Raw genomic sequence first — 18,629 nt, 5'->3', positions numbered from 1 at the left:
GGCCAAGATAAAGCGTAGCAATTCGACACATACATGGAATAAACAAAACATACAGTCAATAATACAGTAGAACAAAAGAAAACAAAAATACGTCATTCTAATGGAATCCAGAGAGAACAAAACCCTCAAACATTTACATTGTGTATTTAGTCTTCATAATCCTTCAATATCACTGAGATATCACTGAATTTGTTCAGGAAATGTGTCATTCTAATGCTTACAGTGAGTGCAAATGAGGTTAGTGAAGGAAATAAATAGGCCATGGTGGCGAAGTAATTACAATATAGCAATTAAACACTGGAATGGTAGATCGGCAGAGTATGAATGTGCAGGTAGAGATACTGGGGTGCAATAAATAAATACCAGTATGGGGATGAGGTAGGTAGATAGATGGGCTGTTTACAGATGGGCTATGTACAAGTGCAGTGATCTGTAAGCAGCTCTGATTAATGACACCTGTACCATGTCAGATATAGTTTCTTCATTTTTGATTTTGCATCACAATATTACACTTTATATATATCATAGAAGACTGACATATAACAAAACCATTTGACATACAGTACCGGTTCAAAAGTTTTAGAACATCTACTTATTCTAGGGTTTTTCTTTATTTTTACTATTTTCTACATTGTAGAATAATAGTGAAGACATCAAAATGATGAAATAACACATATGGAATCATGTATTAACCCCAAAAAATCTAAATATATTTTATATTTGCCTTGATGACAGCTTTGCACAATCCTTTTTCTCCCCAATTTTGTGATATCCAATTGGTAGTTACAGTCTTGTCCCATTGCTGCAAACTCCTGTACAGACTTGGGAGAGGTGAAGGTCGAGAGCCATGCGTCCCCCGAAACACAACCCCGCCAAGCTGCACTGCTTCTTGACACATGCTCGCTTAACCCGTAAGCCAACCACACCAATGTGTTGGAGGAAACACCGTACAACTGGCGACTGAAGTCAGCATGCATGCACCTGGCCCGCCACAAGGAGGCGCTAGAGCGCGATGGGACAAAGCAATCCCTGCCTGCCAAACCATTAACTAACCCGGGCGACGCTGGACCAATTGTGCGCCGCCTCATGGGTCTCCCAGTCTCAGCCGGCTGCAACACAGCCTGGGATTGAACCTGGGTCTGTAGTGACGCCTTTAGTGCCTGAGACCACTGCCCCACTCTGGAGTCGGAGTTCCCAATTTTTATGAAAAATATGAACATTAGGCCACTAGGTCATTTTACTGCAGGAAAGGGCTACAATAGGATAGGATAGGCCTTTGTCTCAATAAATGGCCACAGAGTGTTATGGCTCTATCATGACCATTAATTCAACTTTGAAGAGAAAAAATTGCATTCATATGGAGATACAGTATGCCATGGGCTGCACTATTATAGTGCGTTTGAGTTTATAATGAGTGTCGATATTGTTCAATAATTGCTAAGACAGAGGTAATGAATAGGCTGCCTATGGAGCGTGGGAGAACAGGGATACATACGGTACATATAATGACATAACAGTGTAATTGACAGAAAAATACATTTCCGTTGTGTATTTCTATCCATTTCCTTTTATCACACAACAAAATAAAGTCATGAGCAATTTGAAGGTCATTCAGACAGCGATCGTTGAGTAAGGCTTGCCTGAAGTCTTAATGTCTAAGTGTTGAATCCTGCCTGATTTCCATCCCCACAAGGACACAGAACATTCTGTGTTTTCAGTAAATTAGGTTTCTTCATGATAGTGTTTTTTTCTGTCAGTCACAGTGCTGTTGCATAACACAGTGTAATGGGACTCATAACTGTCATATCGGCCATTTTGCTGTTATGGATGTCAAACCCAGCCAAGCCAGTGCTGCAGCATATTTACATGACAAGCCTCATATACAGTTGCATAAACTAAAGGCAGTGTTTTTGTTGTTTTCATAAGCGAGTGGAGTAGAGCCAAGCTGCCCCCTTTCCTCTAGCTCTAATCCCTCTTACTGGGTGTAGTGATAAGCATGTTTGACTTGGCCCACATTTCCTGTGTTGTTTCTGCCTTGCCAAACCATGTGACTCCCAGTCCCTGTGGAGATGGATAATCTGAGTGATGCCTGTTAGGCACTGCTCTCCTCCTGGACCAAGCAACAGAACAGCAGGGAAGGAAAACAAAATGCCCGCTTTTCATTTGCTTTCCTCCCTTTTCTCCCTCCCTCTTTCCCCTCTTTAAATGTTTTGCTGCTCATAGATAGAATCTGTTGATGGGAGCTGGTGGCTTTGTTGACATGCTTTGCCGTCTCACCTCCCCATGTGATAGGATTGAACGCCATAGGGCCACTGGTGACCAAACCATCTATGGCCTCAGCCCATTGGCCCGCTGAAAGCTGTGATAAACCGTTCCGATGCAAGCTGTAGCCAATCAGATCAGACGGTGTCTGTAGATTGAGGAGGGTGGTGGATAGGTGCTGTACACCAGTTGAAGGCGATTGAGATGCAGCCCAGTTGTCAGGGACACAGTCTTTGGAGCTTACACTAATTACCTCTGAAGAAAGAAAAAAAACTTTGTAATTATATTGTTTCATAAGATCCATCTTTATTGTTTTCTAAGCAGTGGTAGTTATCTATACAAACCAATTTGATCATATTATTCCTGTTATTTCTGTAATTGTATGGGAGGTTTTGGCTTGGACAGGACTTCCTTTACATACCTTACTCCTGTTATTGTGGTAAACCTATCTTACCATTGATGATGATTAGATGTGTTGGAACACTAAACAAGGCGTCACCAGCCAGGCATTGTTGTGATCCCTGTGGACAGTGTTATTGTTTTGCTGGTCGGTGCCACAGACTACACTGTCCTGATTAGTGGCTGATATTTCAGCGGATGGCACAAAACAGCTGCAGTCTGTTTACATGCACACACACACACACACACACACACACACACACACACACACACACACACACACACACACACACACACACACACACACACACACACACACACACACACACACACACACACACACACACACACACACACACACACACACACACACACACACACACACAACCCAGCCAGTGAATCAGATCAGCCAGTGAACCCTCACTGATGAGGCGGTAATTATTGTTTTCTTCCAAGGGATTCTGGGATAGACATCACACACACCTACAGGTTCTCTTCCTGTCTGATCTCCTCCAGAACGTTGATCACCACCAGGGTGTAACTCTACCTCTCTCTTCTTTCATTATAGCATGTTCATATGCTGAAAACTTTACCTCAAAAACAATCATCACAAAACAAACCCTTTATTTAAGTTACACCTAGAACAAAATGTTTTAGAATAATAACTACAAGGGTCCTCAGAGCAACATACTGCCCTCGAAGCTACAGTATGATCACATATGGAAATGGGTTGTTGTTTATGGGACTCATAACTGCTGCTGCCAGTTAAACTTCCCTCTCTGTGTGTGAATGTCTCTGTCTGTTGGTGTCTCTCCTTGGATGTACTGTACACCAAAGTGATTGACAGTGTTTCCATATAGATGGTGTATTTCATTACCTTGTAGAGGCTATGTCATGTTTGCAGTTGTCTGTCCTGGGAGAGGAGCTGGTGGAATGAAATGAAATGGCTGGAGCCGGAACGATTCCCTCTGAAGGAAGAAAGGAGTGCTGAGAAGAACCTTGTATTGCTGCTTCAGGCTACTCTGACAGGCCTTGTCTACAGGAAAGACTGATGGACTTTAGTTTACATACCATAGATAGTTGTTAATTTTTTACTCCATGTGTAACTCTATGTTGTCTGTTCACACTGCTATGCTTTATCTTGGCCAGGTCGCAGTTGCAAATGAGAACTTGTTCTCAACTAGCCTACCTGGTTAAATAAAGGTGAAATAAAAAATAAATAAAAAAAATAGTACTTTACATACCATAGATAGCACTTTATGAGTACTTGTTCATCCATTTACACTATCTTCTCTAAATAACATGTGCTTACCTCATGTTTTAGATTCTCCATGCTTTATAAAGTTGGTGATATAGTACAGTAGTAGGCAGGGAAATCTGTGACTGGTAGGTATACAACATCTTCATAATCATTGTGGTGTTTTTGTTAACTCGCAGGTGCTGCATACTTCTATAGTGTTTCTCCTGGATGTTTGATACCTGGATTAGCTTAGTGAACTCTGTGCTGAACTTAAACTAAATAAACTAGCCTGTTGTCTAAATCCTATGGTGAGACATTTAATTGGCTTTCCCACTTTGGCGTAGGTTCCTTTGATTTAGGTCAGTGTCTCTCATAGGATAAGGTTTAATCATGTATAGGTCATCTTGTGTAAGCAAGTGACCCACTTCACTTTACAGCCTCAACCGTGTTTGTATTGTGTAATTGCTGTCTGACATTGTTTGTAAGAAGTTATCACGTCTGGGTCAAATACATAACGTCAAACACTTTCAAATAATTGAGCTGTGCTTGATTTCATTTGCCCAGGCCTACAAGGGAACCAACGGATTAGTCCCAAAAGTGCAAACTCCAGTTAACACATATCATTACACTTATTATTCATTTGATGTTTGATCAATGACAGCATATCTCGTTCAGAATTATGTCCAATTCATATTCCTGTTATAATATTACTGTGTTTTATTATAAAACAATCAAATATTGTTGAAATGGTTTGTTAAATTGAATTGTTAATGAGGACCTTATTAAGTTAATGATCTCTCCTCCAATGAATCATAGCCAGAGTATGGAATATGCCACACCGTGAAAATGTTGCATTCACTCGACATCATTATCAATAGCTGCTGTGCTGACTGCTGACATAACATCATGTGATGAACTGTTTTGTTATTGGCAGCAATGTCCACGTACTGTATCTTTTGACACATTTGCCCTTGAATTTACATGGTCATATTTCCCATTTCCTGTTGCATGACCATGTTATTACTAAATATGTGGTGTTTCTGTGTTATGACTGACTCCATATCTCCTGTTGTTGTTTTGTTTTGAACAGACTGAAGAACAAATCCCAGTCAGTGGATATTGCCACTCAAGGATTCTCCCCTACCCTGGTGCCAGCCTCACCTCACAAGACTGAACCACCTGTTACCAAGACAACCACGTTGGGGGTGCAGCAAAACAATGCAACCAATTCCCAGAGAATCTGCAGTCCACGGTGCGGCGAGCTGAAACGCGGCTACACCATTGGTAAATGAAAAGTGCTAGAATTCTGATCGGCCCATCTGTGTGGTCCATGTTCCATGTTCCTTCCATTTGGCTTTCCTCCGGGACACGAGTCTGTGGCAGGAAGAGGAAGGGATGTTGGAGGGTGTGTGTGTGCGTGTGTGTGTGCACGTGTGTGTATGCACATGTGTAGGTGTGCACGTGTGTAGGTGCATTGTATGGCGACTGACTGATTGAACCTCAAGATGGCCTCAAATCAAATCAAATGTATTTGTCACATACACATGGTTAGCAGATGTTAATGCGAGTGTAGCGAAATGCTTGTGCTTCTAGTTCCGACAATGCAGTAATAACCAACAAGTAATCTAACCTAACAATTCCAAAACTACTGCCTTATACACACAAGTGTAAAGGGATAAAGAATATGTACATAAAGATATATGAATGAGTGATGGTACAGAACAGCATAGGCAAGATGCAGTAGATGGTATTGAGTACAGTATATACATATGAGATGAGTAATGTAGGGTATGTAAACAAAGTGGCATAGTTTAAAGTGGCTAGTGATACATGTATTACATAAAGATGCAGTAGATTATATAGAGTACAGTATATACATATACATGTGAGATGAGTAATGTAGGGTATGTAAACATTATATTAAGTAGCATTGTTTAAAGTGGCTAGTGATATATTTTACATCAATTTCCATCAATTCACATTATTAAAGTGGCTGGAGTTGAGTCAGTGTGTTGGCAGCAGCCACTCAATGTTAGTGGTGGCTCTTTAACAGTCTGATGGCCTTGAGTTAGAAGCTGTTTTTCAGTCTCTCGATCCCTGCTTTGATGCACCTGTACTGACCTCGCCTTCTGGATGATAGCGGGGTGAACAGGCAGTGGCTCGGGTGGTTGTTGTCCTTGATGATCTTTATGGCCTTGCTGTGACATCAGGTGGTGTAGGTGTCCTGGAGGGCAGGTAGTTTGCCCTCGGTGATGCAGTGAGCAGACCTGCTACCCTCTGGAGAGCCTTACGGTTGTGGGCGGAGCAGTTGCTGTACCAGGCGGTGATACAGCCCGACAGGATGCTCTCGATTGTGCATCTGTAGAAGTTTGTGAGTGCTTTTGGTGACAAGCCGAATTTCTTCAGCCTCCTGAGGTTGAAGAGGCGCTGCTGCACCTTCTTCACGACGCTGTCTGTGTGGGTGGACCAATTCAGTTTGTCCGTGATGTGTACGCCGAGGAACTTAAAAAGAGGTCCATTAATGACCAAACAGTCTCAGCAGGACAATGGGGGTAATGTAACAACAACACACTCTAGTCTTCAATAATAATTTACCCAATTCTGTAGCTGTGAAATAACCATATACCGTGTTTGTGTTCTCTGTAACTGGATAAGTTATTCTGAAAGATTTGTGTACATGTTAATGTTCCACAGAACACCATATGTCATATGTCTACAGCAGTTTTCCTTCATTTAGCCTTTAACTATTTCATTTGTAATATATAATAAGTTGTGTCAACAAGGCTGTTTCCCAGTGGTCTCTTGAGCACCTGACTCTACAACCACATGCCTTAGCAGCAGCGTGGAGGGTTACGCATTTCAAAAGTAACACGTAATATAATCGGGTTACTTTTATGAGTAACGGAGTAAAGTAACACATTCCTTTTTCAAATTGGGTAATATTGTTACAGTTGTTTGTCAAACAGCGCCTGCGTTACTTTCAGAATCATATCTCTACCGGGACGGGTGTTTCCATGATCGGATCTTGACTTGTTTCCTCATTAAGTTCTCGAGTGAGTGGAGAAAGGCTGTTTGGAGAGATGTCATGACAGCTGCTGTCCAAAGAAATGTATAGAGGGCACACCTCTGATCTTTGCCATCGATCGCTTTTTTGATAGCAAAGCCCATAGAAGGATTTTCTGTCTAGTGACAAGTGTGTCCTCTACACATCCCTATTGGTTTGTGTTTGTGCGCTCTATAACCAGAACTGTCTAGTGACAGTCCTCTACACATCCCTATTGGTTTGTGTTTGTGCGCTCTATAACCAGAACTGTCTAGTGACAGTCCTCTGCACATCCCTATTGGTTTGTGTTTGTGCGCTCTATAACCAGAACTGTCTAGTGACAGTCCTCTACACATCCCTATTGGTTTGTGTTTGTAGTGACAGTCCTCTACACATCCCTATTGGTTTGTGCTCTATAACCAGAACTGTCTAGTGACAGTCCTCTACACATCCCTATTGGTTTGTGTTTTGTGTCTATAACCAGAACTGTCTAGTGACAGTCCTCTGCACATCCCTATTGACTTGTGTTTGTGTCTATAACCAGAACTGTCTAGTGACAGTCCTCTACACATCCCTATTGGTTTGTGTTTTGCTCTATAACCAGAACTGTTGTGACAGTCCTCTACACATCCCTATTGGTTTGTGTTTGTCGCTCTATAACCAGAACTGTCTAGTGAACTGCACATCCCTATTGGTTTGTGTTTGTGCTCTATAACCAGAACTGTCTAGTGACAGTCCTCTACACATCCCTATTGGTTTGTGTTTGTGCTCTATAACCAGAACTGTCTAGTGACAGTCCTCTACACATCCCTATTGGTTTGTGTTTGTGCTCTATAACCAGAACTGTCTAGTGACAGTCCTCTGCACATCCCCCTCTATAACCAGAACTGTCTAGTGACAGTCCTCTACACATCCCTATTGGTTTGTGTTTGTGCGCTCTATAACCAGAACTGTCTAGTGACAGTCCTCTACACATCCCTATTGGTTTGTGTTTGTGTCTATAACCAGAACTGTCTAGTGACAGTCCTCTACACATCCCTATTGGTTTGTGTTTGTGTCTATAACCAGAACTGTCTAGTGACAGTCCTCTGCACATCCCTATTGACTTGTGTTTGTGTCTATAACCAGAACTGTCTAGTGACAGTCCTCTACACATCCCTATTGGTTTGTGTTTGTGTCTATAACCAGAACTGTCTAGTGACAGTCCTCTACACATCCCTATTGGTTTGTGTTTGTGTCTATAACCAGAACTGTCTAGTGACAGTCCTCTACACATCCCTATTGGTTTGTGTTTGTGTCTATAACCAGAACTGTCTAGTGACAGTCCTCTACACATCCCTATTGGTTTGTGTTTGTGCCTATAACCAGAACTGTCTAGTGACAGTCCTCTACACATCCCTATTGGCAGAACCAGAACTGTCCGTAGAAGACAAGGTGAGCGCTACCATCAGTCCTGTGTCATGCCAACAGTAAAGCATCCTGAGACCATTCATGTATGGAGTTGCCTCTCAGCCAAGGGAGTGGCTGAGAACACAGCCATGAATAAAGAATGGTACCAACACATCCTCCGAGAGTAACTTCTCCCAACCATCCAGGAACAGTTTGGTGACGAACAATGCCTTTTCCAGCATGATGGAGCACCTTGCCACAAGGCAAAAGTGATAAAACTAAGTGGCTCGAGGAACAAAACTTCGATATTTTTGGTCCATGGCCAGGAAACTCCCCAGACCTTAATCTCAATGAGAACTTGTGGTCAATCCTCAAGAGGTGGGTGGACAAATAAAACACCACAAATTCTGACAAACTCCAAGCATTTATTATGCAAGAATGGGCTGCCATCAGTCAGGATGTGGTCCAGAAGTTACTTGACAGCATGCCAGGGCAGATTGCAGAGGTCTTGAAAAAGAAGGGTCAACACTACAAATATTGACTCTTTGCATCAACTTCATGTAATTGTTAATAAAAGCCTTTGACACATATGAAATGCTTGTAATTATACTTCACTATTCCATAGTAACATCTGACAAAAATATCTAAAGACACTGAAGCGGCAAACTTTGTGTTAATTAATATTTGTGTCATTCTCAAAACTTTTGGCCACGACTGTATACCACAGGTATGACAAGAATATTGATTTTTACTGCTCTAATTACATTGGTAACCAGTTTATAATAGCAATAACTCACCTCGGGGGTTTGTGATATATGGCCAATATACCATGGCTAAGGGCTGTGTCAAGTAACTCTGCCTTGCGTCGTGCATAAGAACAGCCATTGGCCATATACCACACCTCCTCGGGCCTTATTGCTTAAATATAAAGCTTTACTTTCCACACAAAGTAATATTGTAAAATAACATGTTACTTTTGTTTACTTTTCAAATAACTAATTCCAACACTGTTTAACAGCGGGGTTAAATCATAATAATGTAAAACAATGCTAAGAGCTCTGTATGAATTTATTGTGTCCTGTCCTTTGAGCTTATGTGATTAATTATCAATGCAAATGAATACAGTTGAAATCCCTGCTACAGTATAAGTGCTCTGCTACTGGAGTAGTGAGGGTATGGATGTTAAGAGTGTGAATAGTGTGTGGGTCCTTTATTGACTTGTTTTATAATATATCATCTCTGGTGACAGACGTAAACATACATCTCTACATGTCAATAAATATAAAGACAATTAGCTAATTGTAATAGTTAGTTAGCTAGCTGGCGCTAACAATATTTGGTTCTAGGTTGCGACATTAGGCCTATATAATGGGTAAGTAACTAGACATTGACTAGTGACGGTCCCTCATTCTAAACCCCTATCATGATGTGCTTTATAATCCACCCTTCAGGCTAAAGCAACATATCCAGCCAGCCCATTTGGATCCTATCATGCTAATTTATTCTAATAGGAGAATAAATAATAATGTAGCCTAGGGCGAAATGACAGCTTGTTGTGCTGTCTGTCTGTGACAGAACCTACCTCCTGACAGAGCTGTCATTACACCATCAAGACGTTTTAATAACCACACAATCAATGAGCCTCCAACCAGGTTCAACGCTTGAATTTCCACTGATATTCTGAGATGAGGGAGGCGACAGTGGCACTGATCACGCCCCAAATGAAACCCTGTTCCTTACATACTAAACCATATCTATTGGCCCTGGTCAAAAGTAGTAGACTATATAGGGAATAGGGTGCCATTTGGAGTGCAGATACTGTGAAGGATCTGGCTGAGTAGGAGTTGTTACCAACCGCCTGGAAGTACCTGGAAGGGTGCACAGCGTCTGTGAGTGGGAAGCTGGAGCTAATGGCTTCTGAGAGGGTTATTCACCTTGTCCTTTTGTACAGTAGCTCTCCTTTATCTCTCTCTTTCTCTCTCTCTCTTTCTCTCTCTGTCGGTCTGACTCGTTATTTCCTCATGTATTAGCTGTGTCTCTGACCCATGGGGTTTGTTGTGGGAATCTGTCTCAAGGACGGTAAAGGCAACAGATTTGTACATTGCTCCAACCTTGGCCAAAGTGTGAGGTGAGATGTATTATCACAGTACAGCACTGCTGTTTGACTTATCTCTGTGGACACACAGACTACAGAGATAGAGAGGACGGCGGTGCATGCTAACACAAATATTATGGTCTGAACGAGTTGGCAGACTGACTATTATTAGGGCTGACTTGCTGGCCAGTCATTCTGGGGAGACATTTCTTTGTGTGTGCGTGAGTGTGCGCGTGTGCGTGAGTGTGCGCGTGTGTGTGCGTGTGTGTGTGTGTGTGTCAGGTTATGATTTGGCTGCTACTGTTAACTGGAACAATGTCAGGATTTCTGCTATCTTTAAATGCCCGTTTATAAATTATACTTGACGAGCTGGAGATACTGCTCACTGTTATGGTTGGTGATAGTTATAGGCCTAGTCACTGCTTTAGGCAGAACATGAGTGTTCCTTGCTCCTCGTATTTCTTCTGTCTAAGCGGATTTGTTGCTTGTGTTTATGTAACGGATGTGAAACGGCTAGCTTAGTTAGCGGTGTGCGCTAAATAGCGTTTCAATCGGTTACGTCACTTGCTCTGAGACCTTGAAGTAGTAGTTCCCCTTGCTCTGCAAGGGCCGCGGCTTTTGTGGAGCGATGGGTAACGATGCTTCGAGGGTGACTGTTGTTGATGTGTGCAGAAGGTCCCTGGTTCGCGCCCGGCTATGGGCGAGGGGACGGTTTAAAATTATACTGTTACATTTATCCATAGTAACAGTTTCCAGGGGTGGCAATGACAGTATGTATACAACTGCTTGTCATCTCCCACTGACACTGTATGCATTGGGACAGTGACTTTGAATTGGGACAATTCACTGACACTGTATGCATTGGGACAGTTACTTTGAATTGGGACAATTCACTGACACTGTATGCATTGGGACAGTGACTTTGAATTGGGACAATTCACTGACACTGTATGCATTGGGACAGTTACTTTGAATTGGGACAATTCACTGACACTGTATGCATTGGGACAGTTACTTTGAATTGGGACAATTCACTTTTTCTAAAGTATCATTTTTTGGGGGTGTCTTTGATTGTAAGTAATTCATTTTGCAGGCTTGTTTTGGCAGCCTTACCCTTATGAAGTCAAGGTGAAGACGCACAATGGTTGTTGTGGACCAGAAAGGTCACAATGATAGCACACTGATAATGTCTTTCCATCCTTCCACTGCTCTGTTGTTGTGTGCTAAATAGGGAACACAGTGCCATCTGGGACACAGCCAAGATGATTTGACCAGAAGGACCATCAGTAGGTCCATCAGTAGGTCCATCAGTTGGGCCATCAGTAAGAACATCAGTAAGACCATCAGTAGAACCGTCAGTAGGACCATCAGTAGGACCGTCAGTAAGACCATCAGTAGGACCGTCAGTAAGACCTTCAGTAGGACCATCAGTAGGACCATCAGTAGGACCGTCAGTAGGACCGGCAGTAGGACCGTCAGTAGGACCGTCAGTAGGACCGTCAGTAGGACCGTCAGTAGGACCGTCAGTAGGACCGTCAGTAGGACCGTCAGTAGGACCATCAGTAGGACCATCAGTAGGACCGTCAGTAAGACCATCAGTAGGACCGTCAGTAAGACCATCAGTAGGACCGTCAGTAAGACCATCAGTAGGACCGTCAGTAAGACCATCAGTAGGACCTTCAGTAGGACCATCAGTAGGACCTTCAGTAGGACCATCAGTAGGACCATCAGTAGGACCATCAGTAGGACCATCAGTAGGACCGTCAGTAGGACCGTCGTCAGTAAGACCGTCAGTAAGACCATCAGTAGGACCGTCAGTAGGACCATCAGTAGGACCATCAGTAGGACCATCAGTAAGACGATCAGCAGGGCCATCAGTAGAACCGTCAGTAGGACCATCAGTAGGGCCATCAGCAGGGCCATCAGTAGGACGATCAGTAGGACCATCAGTAGGACCATCAGTAAGACCATCAGGACGATCAGCAGGGCCATCAGCAGGGCCATCAGTAGGACCGTCAGTAGGACCATCAGTAGGGCGATCAGCAGGGCCATCAGTAAGACCATCAGTAAAACCATCAGTAATACCATCAGTAGGACGATCAGCAGGGCCATCAGTAGGACCATCAGTAAGACCATCAGTAGGACGATCAGTAGGACCATCAGTAAGACCATCAGTAGGACCATCAGTAAGACCATCAGTAGTACGATCAGTAGGACCGTCAGTAGAACGGTCCTATGGTTTAGCTGTAGCAGGGTGGTTGTGAATCCCTTATGGTTTAGCTGTAGCAGGGTGGTTAGGAATCCCTTATGGTTTAGCTGTAGCAGGGTGGTTGTGAATCCCTTATGGTTTAGCTGTAGCAGGGTGGTTGTGATAACCTTATGGTCTTCAATCAGGATCTCAGCGATCACTGCCTCATTGCCTGCATCCGCTACGGGTCCGCAGTCAAATGACCACCCCTCATCACTGTCAAACGCTCCCTAAAACACTTCTGCGAGCAGGCCTTTCTAATCGACCAGGCCAGGTATCCTGGAAGGATATTGACCTCATCCCGTCAGTAGAGGATGCCTGGTCATTCTTTAAAAGTAACTTCCTCACCATCTTAGATAAGCACGCTCCGTTCAAAAAATGCAGAACTAAGAACAGATATAGCCCTTGGTTCACTCCAGACCTGACTGCCCTCGACCAGCATAAAAACATCCTGTGGCGGATTGCAATAGCATCGAATAGTCCCCGCGATATGCAACTGTTCAGGGAAGTCAGGAACCAATACACGCAGTCAGTCAGGAAAGCAAAGGCCAGCTTTTTCAAGCAGAAATTTGCATCCTGTAGCTCTAACTCCAAAAAGTTATGGGACACTGTAAAGTCCATAGAGAACAAGAGCACCTCCTCCCAGCTGCCCACTGCACTGAGGCTAGGTAACATGGTCACCACTGATAAATCCATGATAATAACTTCAACAAGCATTTCTCAACGGCTGGTCATGCCTTCCTCCTGGCTACTCCTACCTCGGCCAACAGCTCCACCCCCCCCCCCCCCCAAATCCAGATAGCAGATGTTCTGAAAGAGCTGCAGAACCTGGACCCGTACAAATCAGCTGGTCTTGACAATTTGGACCCTCTATTTCTGAAACTCTCCACCGCCATTGTCGCAACCCCTATTACCAGCCTGTTCAAACTCCCTTTCATATTGTCTGTCTGTCTGTCTGTCTGTCTGTCTGTCTGTCTGTCTGTCTGTCTGTCTGTCTGTCTGTCTGTCTGTCTGTCTGTCTGTCTGTCTGTCTGTCTGTCTGTCTGTCTGTCTGTCTGTCTGTCTGTCTGTCTGTCTGTCTGTCTGTCTGTCTGTCTGTCTGTCTGTCTGTCTGTCTGTCTGTCTGTCTGTCTGTCTGTCTGTCTGTCCCCAGTGTCTGTCTGTTTGCCCCCCAGTGTCTGTCTGTCTGCCCTCCAGTGTGATTCTGTCAGAGTTAGTGTTCCAGACCTTGTCTAAAATGACACCCTATATAGTGCACTACTTTTGACCTGAGCTCAGGATGCAATATATAGGGAATATGTTGACATTTCAAAAGGCAGCACCATTCAGGCAGCAGGAAGTCTCAGATGTTTAAATATGCCCATTTAATGTAATTAGGTAAAGTAAAAAATTACAAGTAAAGTTATGACTGTGCTTGGAAGCATTTTTTTCAAAGGTTAATGGTATGCTTTACTCATCCCCTGGGAGACGTGGGCTAGCTTGGATGATACCTTGGTTATAAGACTGAATGTCACCTCTGTTTTCTGTGTTTGGAGCTTTGCACTTTCTTGCATATTATTGTCTTTGTGGATGTAGTGCTCACTCAATCTTTCTCCCTCTCTCTTTCCCCCTCTCTCTTTCCCTCTCTATTTCTCTTTCTCTCTAGTAGTCTCTCTCTTTATTTGTCTTTCTTTCTTTCCTCTCTCTCTCTCTCTCTCTCTCTCTCTCTCTCTCTCTCTCTCTCTCTCTCTCTCTCTCTCTCTCTCTCTCTCTCTCTCTCTCTCTCTCTGTCTCTCTGTCTCTCTCTCTCTCTCTCTCTCTCTCTCTCTCTCTCTCTCTCTCTCTCTCTGTCTCTCTGTCTCTCTGTCTCTCTGTCTCTCTCTCTCTGTCTCTCTGTCTCTCTGTCTCTCTCTCTCTCTGTCTCTCTGTCTCTCTCTCTCTCTCTCTGTCTCTCTGTCTCTCTCTCTCTCTCTCTCTCTCTGTCTCTGTCTCTCTCTCTCTCTCTCTCTCTCTCTCTCTCTCTGTCTCTCTCTCTCTGTCTGTCTCTCTCTCTCTCTCTCTCTCTCTCTCTCTCTCTCTCTCTCTCTCTCTCTCTCTCTCTCTCTCTCTCTCTCTCTCTCTCTCTCTCTCTCTCTCTCTCTCTCTCTGTCTCTCTCTCTCTCTCTCTCTCTCTCTCTCTCTCTCTCTGTCTCTCTCTCTCTCTCTCTCTCTCTCTCTCTCTCTCTCTCTCTCTCTCTCTCTCTCTCTCTCTCTCTCTCTCTCTCTCTCTCTCTCTCTCTCTCTCTCTCTGTCTCTGTCTCTGTCTCTCTCTCTCTCTCTCTCTCTCTCTCTCTCTCTCTCTCTCTCTCTCTCTCTCTCTCTCTCTCTCTCTCTCTCTCTCTCTCTCTCTCTCTCTCTCTCTCTCTCTCTCTCTCTCTCTCTCTCTGTCTCTCTCTCTCTCTCTCTCTCTCTCTCTCTCTCTCTCTCTCTCTCTCTCTCTCTCTCTCTCTCTCTCTCTCTCTCTCTCTCTCTCTCTCTCTCTCTGTCTCTCTCTCTCTTTCTCTCTTGTTGTGTCTCTCTCTCCACATCCCTTCAACCACACTGCATTCATTAACCGTCTGAATTATTGAGCGGCATATCTCACGGTAGCAAAGATTTAGTGACCAGGTGGGTCACAGCTATCCATTACACCAGCATGCTTCCATTGTCCTACAAGGCAAATTAAATCAGTCGTCGTAGCTCTTGGTTTTATCAATCTAAACAATAAACAGGTTTGTTTCATTCAGGACAGTCTTTTCTGTGGCTGTGTACCAAATGGCACCCTATTCCCTACATAGTGTGCTGCTTTTGAATAGAGCCCTATGAGCGCCGGTCAAAAGTAGTGCACCATATAGGGAATATGGTGCTATTTGGGGCACAGGCTGTGTAAAGGAGATGTTTGACTGAATTATGGTTAGTATCGAGCACACACCAAAGACCAACATCAGTCCAGACCAACACAAGACAAGGCTTTGATAATGTGGCATACCGGTTGCTGTGTCTCTTTTCAATGTTACCCCAGATTAAAGGGTGGGTGTGGAGGAATTCCTGCTATTTACAGCTTGAAAGAGATACAATAATACTTTTAACTGGAGCTACTATAAAGCATGGTTAGCCAGAAAATCAATCTCCATGTTGGGATTTGTGTGTCACACTTGCGCACGCATGCATGCACGCACACACACCTCTGGTCTGACACTAACACCCCTCCTCATTTTAATCTCAATGTCATTGGCCTATGATATGACACTATACTAAATAGCACCACAACCAATATTGTGCAGATGTTCTTTGGGGCATGGATAGATTCCACATCTATCCCATTTTAATTGTTGCGTATTCCATCTAGATGATTCCGTTAGCGACTATCGTTAAGACTCAGTATCACTAACAATACAAAGGACAGCAATAGAGTATTTTATCCTCAATGGTCTGTTTGATGAATCAACAACTCTCAGGTAGATTCAAGCCCCTGTCATAGAGAGGTTAAATCACTGCGCCCCAATGGCACCCTATTCTCATTATAGTGCACTACTTGTGACCTGGGCACTGTCATGTCTTTGGCTATGCTGGATTGTGATATGACATGTATTCTATAAAATGTATTCCATAAAATAATTTCTCTGTAATTAATATTACCTGATTGAGCTAATCATGGAAATGTAATTAACTAGAAAGTCGGAGCACCACAAAATAATATTTATAGAGCAGTTATCTTCCGAATAAACTCTTAAAGACCTAGTAATATTTTACATCAATAGCAGTCCATATTAATCGTCACCTTATTTCAGTCTCATTTGAAAGTTGTAAATTCTTGATTATCTTCACGAACCCTGGCTAACAAGTTGAATCAGCAATACAAATTGGGTTTAATTATTTATTTACTAAATACCTAACTAATCACACAGAATTATACATTGATTACAAATTATGTCATAAAGGAAAACGTCCCTAGAGGACAGAACAGATATGACAGCTGGTTACACAAAGAAAGTGGGTTGGGTTTGAGTGAAAGAGCGGAAAGACTGAAGAACAAAGGGAGAAGCGATGTCTCTATTGAGCCGTAGGCAGCTACTCTATCGTAAATACAGAATCTTATGCATTCTAAATTACCGCCCATTTGGAAAAGGAAAATGCAATAAATATTTACTCTGAGCTGCGCTTCGGTAGGTTGGTCGTAGATGCTGGTCGTGTTGGCCAACAGAGATCTTCCTGTCCTCTGTTCGTCCTTTCCTAGCCCACGTTTACAGCGGCCGCTGCTAACTCAAAAGCTAGGAGGTATCACTTCTGTAGTGAATAAGAGTGCAAAGTTCATACCATTCGCAACCCAGTCATGACAGCATATAGGGCCCAAAGTAGTGCACTCTAGGGAATAGGGTGCCATTTTGGACAGAACTATAGCTCAATGACAGTGGCAATGGGATTCATAACAATGGCCATGGGAGAGTTTCAACTTTACCCAGCAATGAAAAACATTTTATTTTCTCTTGTGGTCAATTCAGCAGTGGGGAGCTGAATTTACTGCAGTGTGCTGTAAAATATCTGCCTTTGTTCCAGTGGTGTAATTACGTTGACGTGAAGTCTCTCTGCAGCCTTCGTCTCCTCTCCTCCAATCTGAGTTCAATATATAAATGCCACCACGCTAGTAATCACACTGTTTCCACACTTAGTTTGGAGAAGTAAGTCTGCAGCCAGCCAGCCTGCCGTCCCATGCCAGGGATTGATTACATACAGCTCAAGTGAAGAGTAAGCTGTTTTTCCGTGTGTGTGTGTGTGTGTGTGTGTGTGTGTGTGTGTGTGTGTGTGTGTGTGTGTGTGTGTGTGTGTGTGTGTGTGTGTGTGTGTGTGTGTGTGTGTGTGTGTGTGTGTGTGTGTGTGTGTGTGTGTGTGTGTGTGTGTGTGTACAGGAAGTGCCACTACTAGCCTATTGATTCATTTTACATCAGGGGGAAATAAGACCTGCCTCTCCAAATAACTGTTGATATTTGTTTTCGTTTTTCTCATGAATTTACGGAATCCCATTACATTGAAACAGCTATATTTCACCGTCCTGTGTTTGTGTTTTACACACCTGCGTTGATGCAGCAGGATCAACTCAGTAAGAGTTGTATTTATTGTTACCCATTAAATGTTTGCTTACTTCTTGCATATTCAGTGTTATATTAATTAGTTTCAGAATAGCACTTGTAAGCCTGATGCCATTAAGGAGCATACAAAATGTTGCCATTCATACAATCTTTAAGGTTATTTACACATTTATTTAGCCATAGGAGCTGGCTACAGCACACATGTCATTTTTTTCTATGCAGGTTTCCCAGACACAGATTAAGTCTAGTCCTAGACTAAAATGCTTCTTCAATGGAGAAACCGTCCATCTATGTTTCCCATAATACAGACCCATAACAGGAGTGTGTTGATTGATTCCTCTAAGTAGGTGATTAGCACTAGATTAGACCCCTGTTATTGACCAGATCTCTTAGGAAGTGTCTTGTCAGAGTTTAGTGTGCAGGCAGCTCCTCGGCCCAATCGAGGCCAAAGCATGGGGAAGGGCCAGGTCTAACAGTAGTCTTGCAGTCCTTGAAATGTGAACACCCCTTTTAGCTGCATGTGATTAATTATGATCCAGTAACGATGCGTGGGTAAAATCACTGGGGAAGCCAAGCCAGAAAGAAAACACATTACAATCTATGTGTTGTGATAATTGTGTTGTTTGCTCTATAACCTGTTAGTTAACTGTCTTGCGACTGTGAAATATACTCCTAAGTAGGAGCTGCCTCCACTATTCCAGCCCCAACTTCAACATCATCACGTGTGTGTGTGTGTGTGTGTGTGTGTGTGTGTGTGTGTGTGTGTGTGTGTGTGTGTGTGTGTGTGTGTGTGTGTGTGTGTGTGTGTGTGTGTGTGTGTGTGTGTGTGTGTGTGTGTGTGTGTGTGTGTGTGTGTGTGTGTGTGTGTG

General features: G+C 43.2%; 1 protein-coding gene across 3 annotated transcripts in view; it reads left to right on the top strand.

The window, feature by feature from the left end:
- Positions 1-18,629, top strand: part of LOC124006223 (oxidation resistance protein 1-like) — a 213,336-nt gene that overhangs the window by 107,632 nt on the left and 87,075 nt on the right. For all 3 annotated transcript variants that reach the window (XM_046316081.1, XM_046316079.1, XM_046316077.1), the window contains exon 3: positions 4,992-5,185. In XM_046316081.1, coding sequence (XP_046172037.1) covers positions 4,992-5,185 — 194 coding nt within the window. The remainder of the gene's footprint in view (positions 1-4,991; positions 5,186-18,629) is intronic.

The sequence above is a fragment of the Oncorhynchus gorbuscha genome, linkage group LG19 (genome assembly GCF_021184085.1).
Source record: "Oncorhynchus gorbuscha isolate QuinsamMale2020 ecotype Even-year linkage group LG19, OgorEven_v1.0, whole genome shotgun sequence".
Classification (NCBI taxonomy): domain Eukaryota; kingdom Metazoa; phylum Chordata; class Actinopteri; order Salmoniformes; family Salmonidae; genus Oncorhynchus; species Oncorhynchus gorbuscha.
The sequence above is the reverse complement of the archived record's forward strand: the minus strand, read 5'-3'. Positions and strand labels throughout refer to the sequence as shown.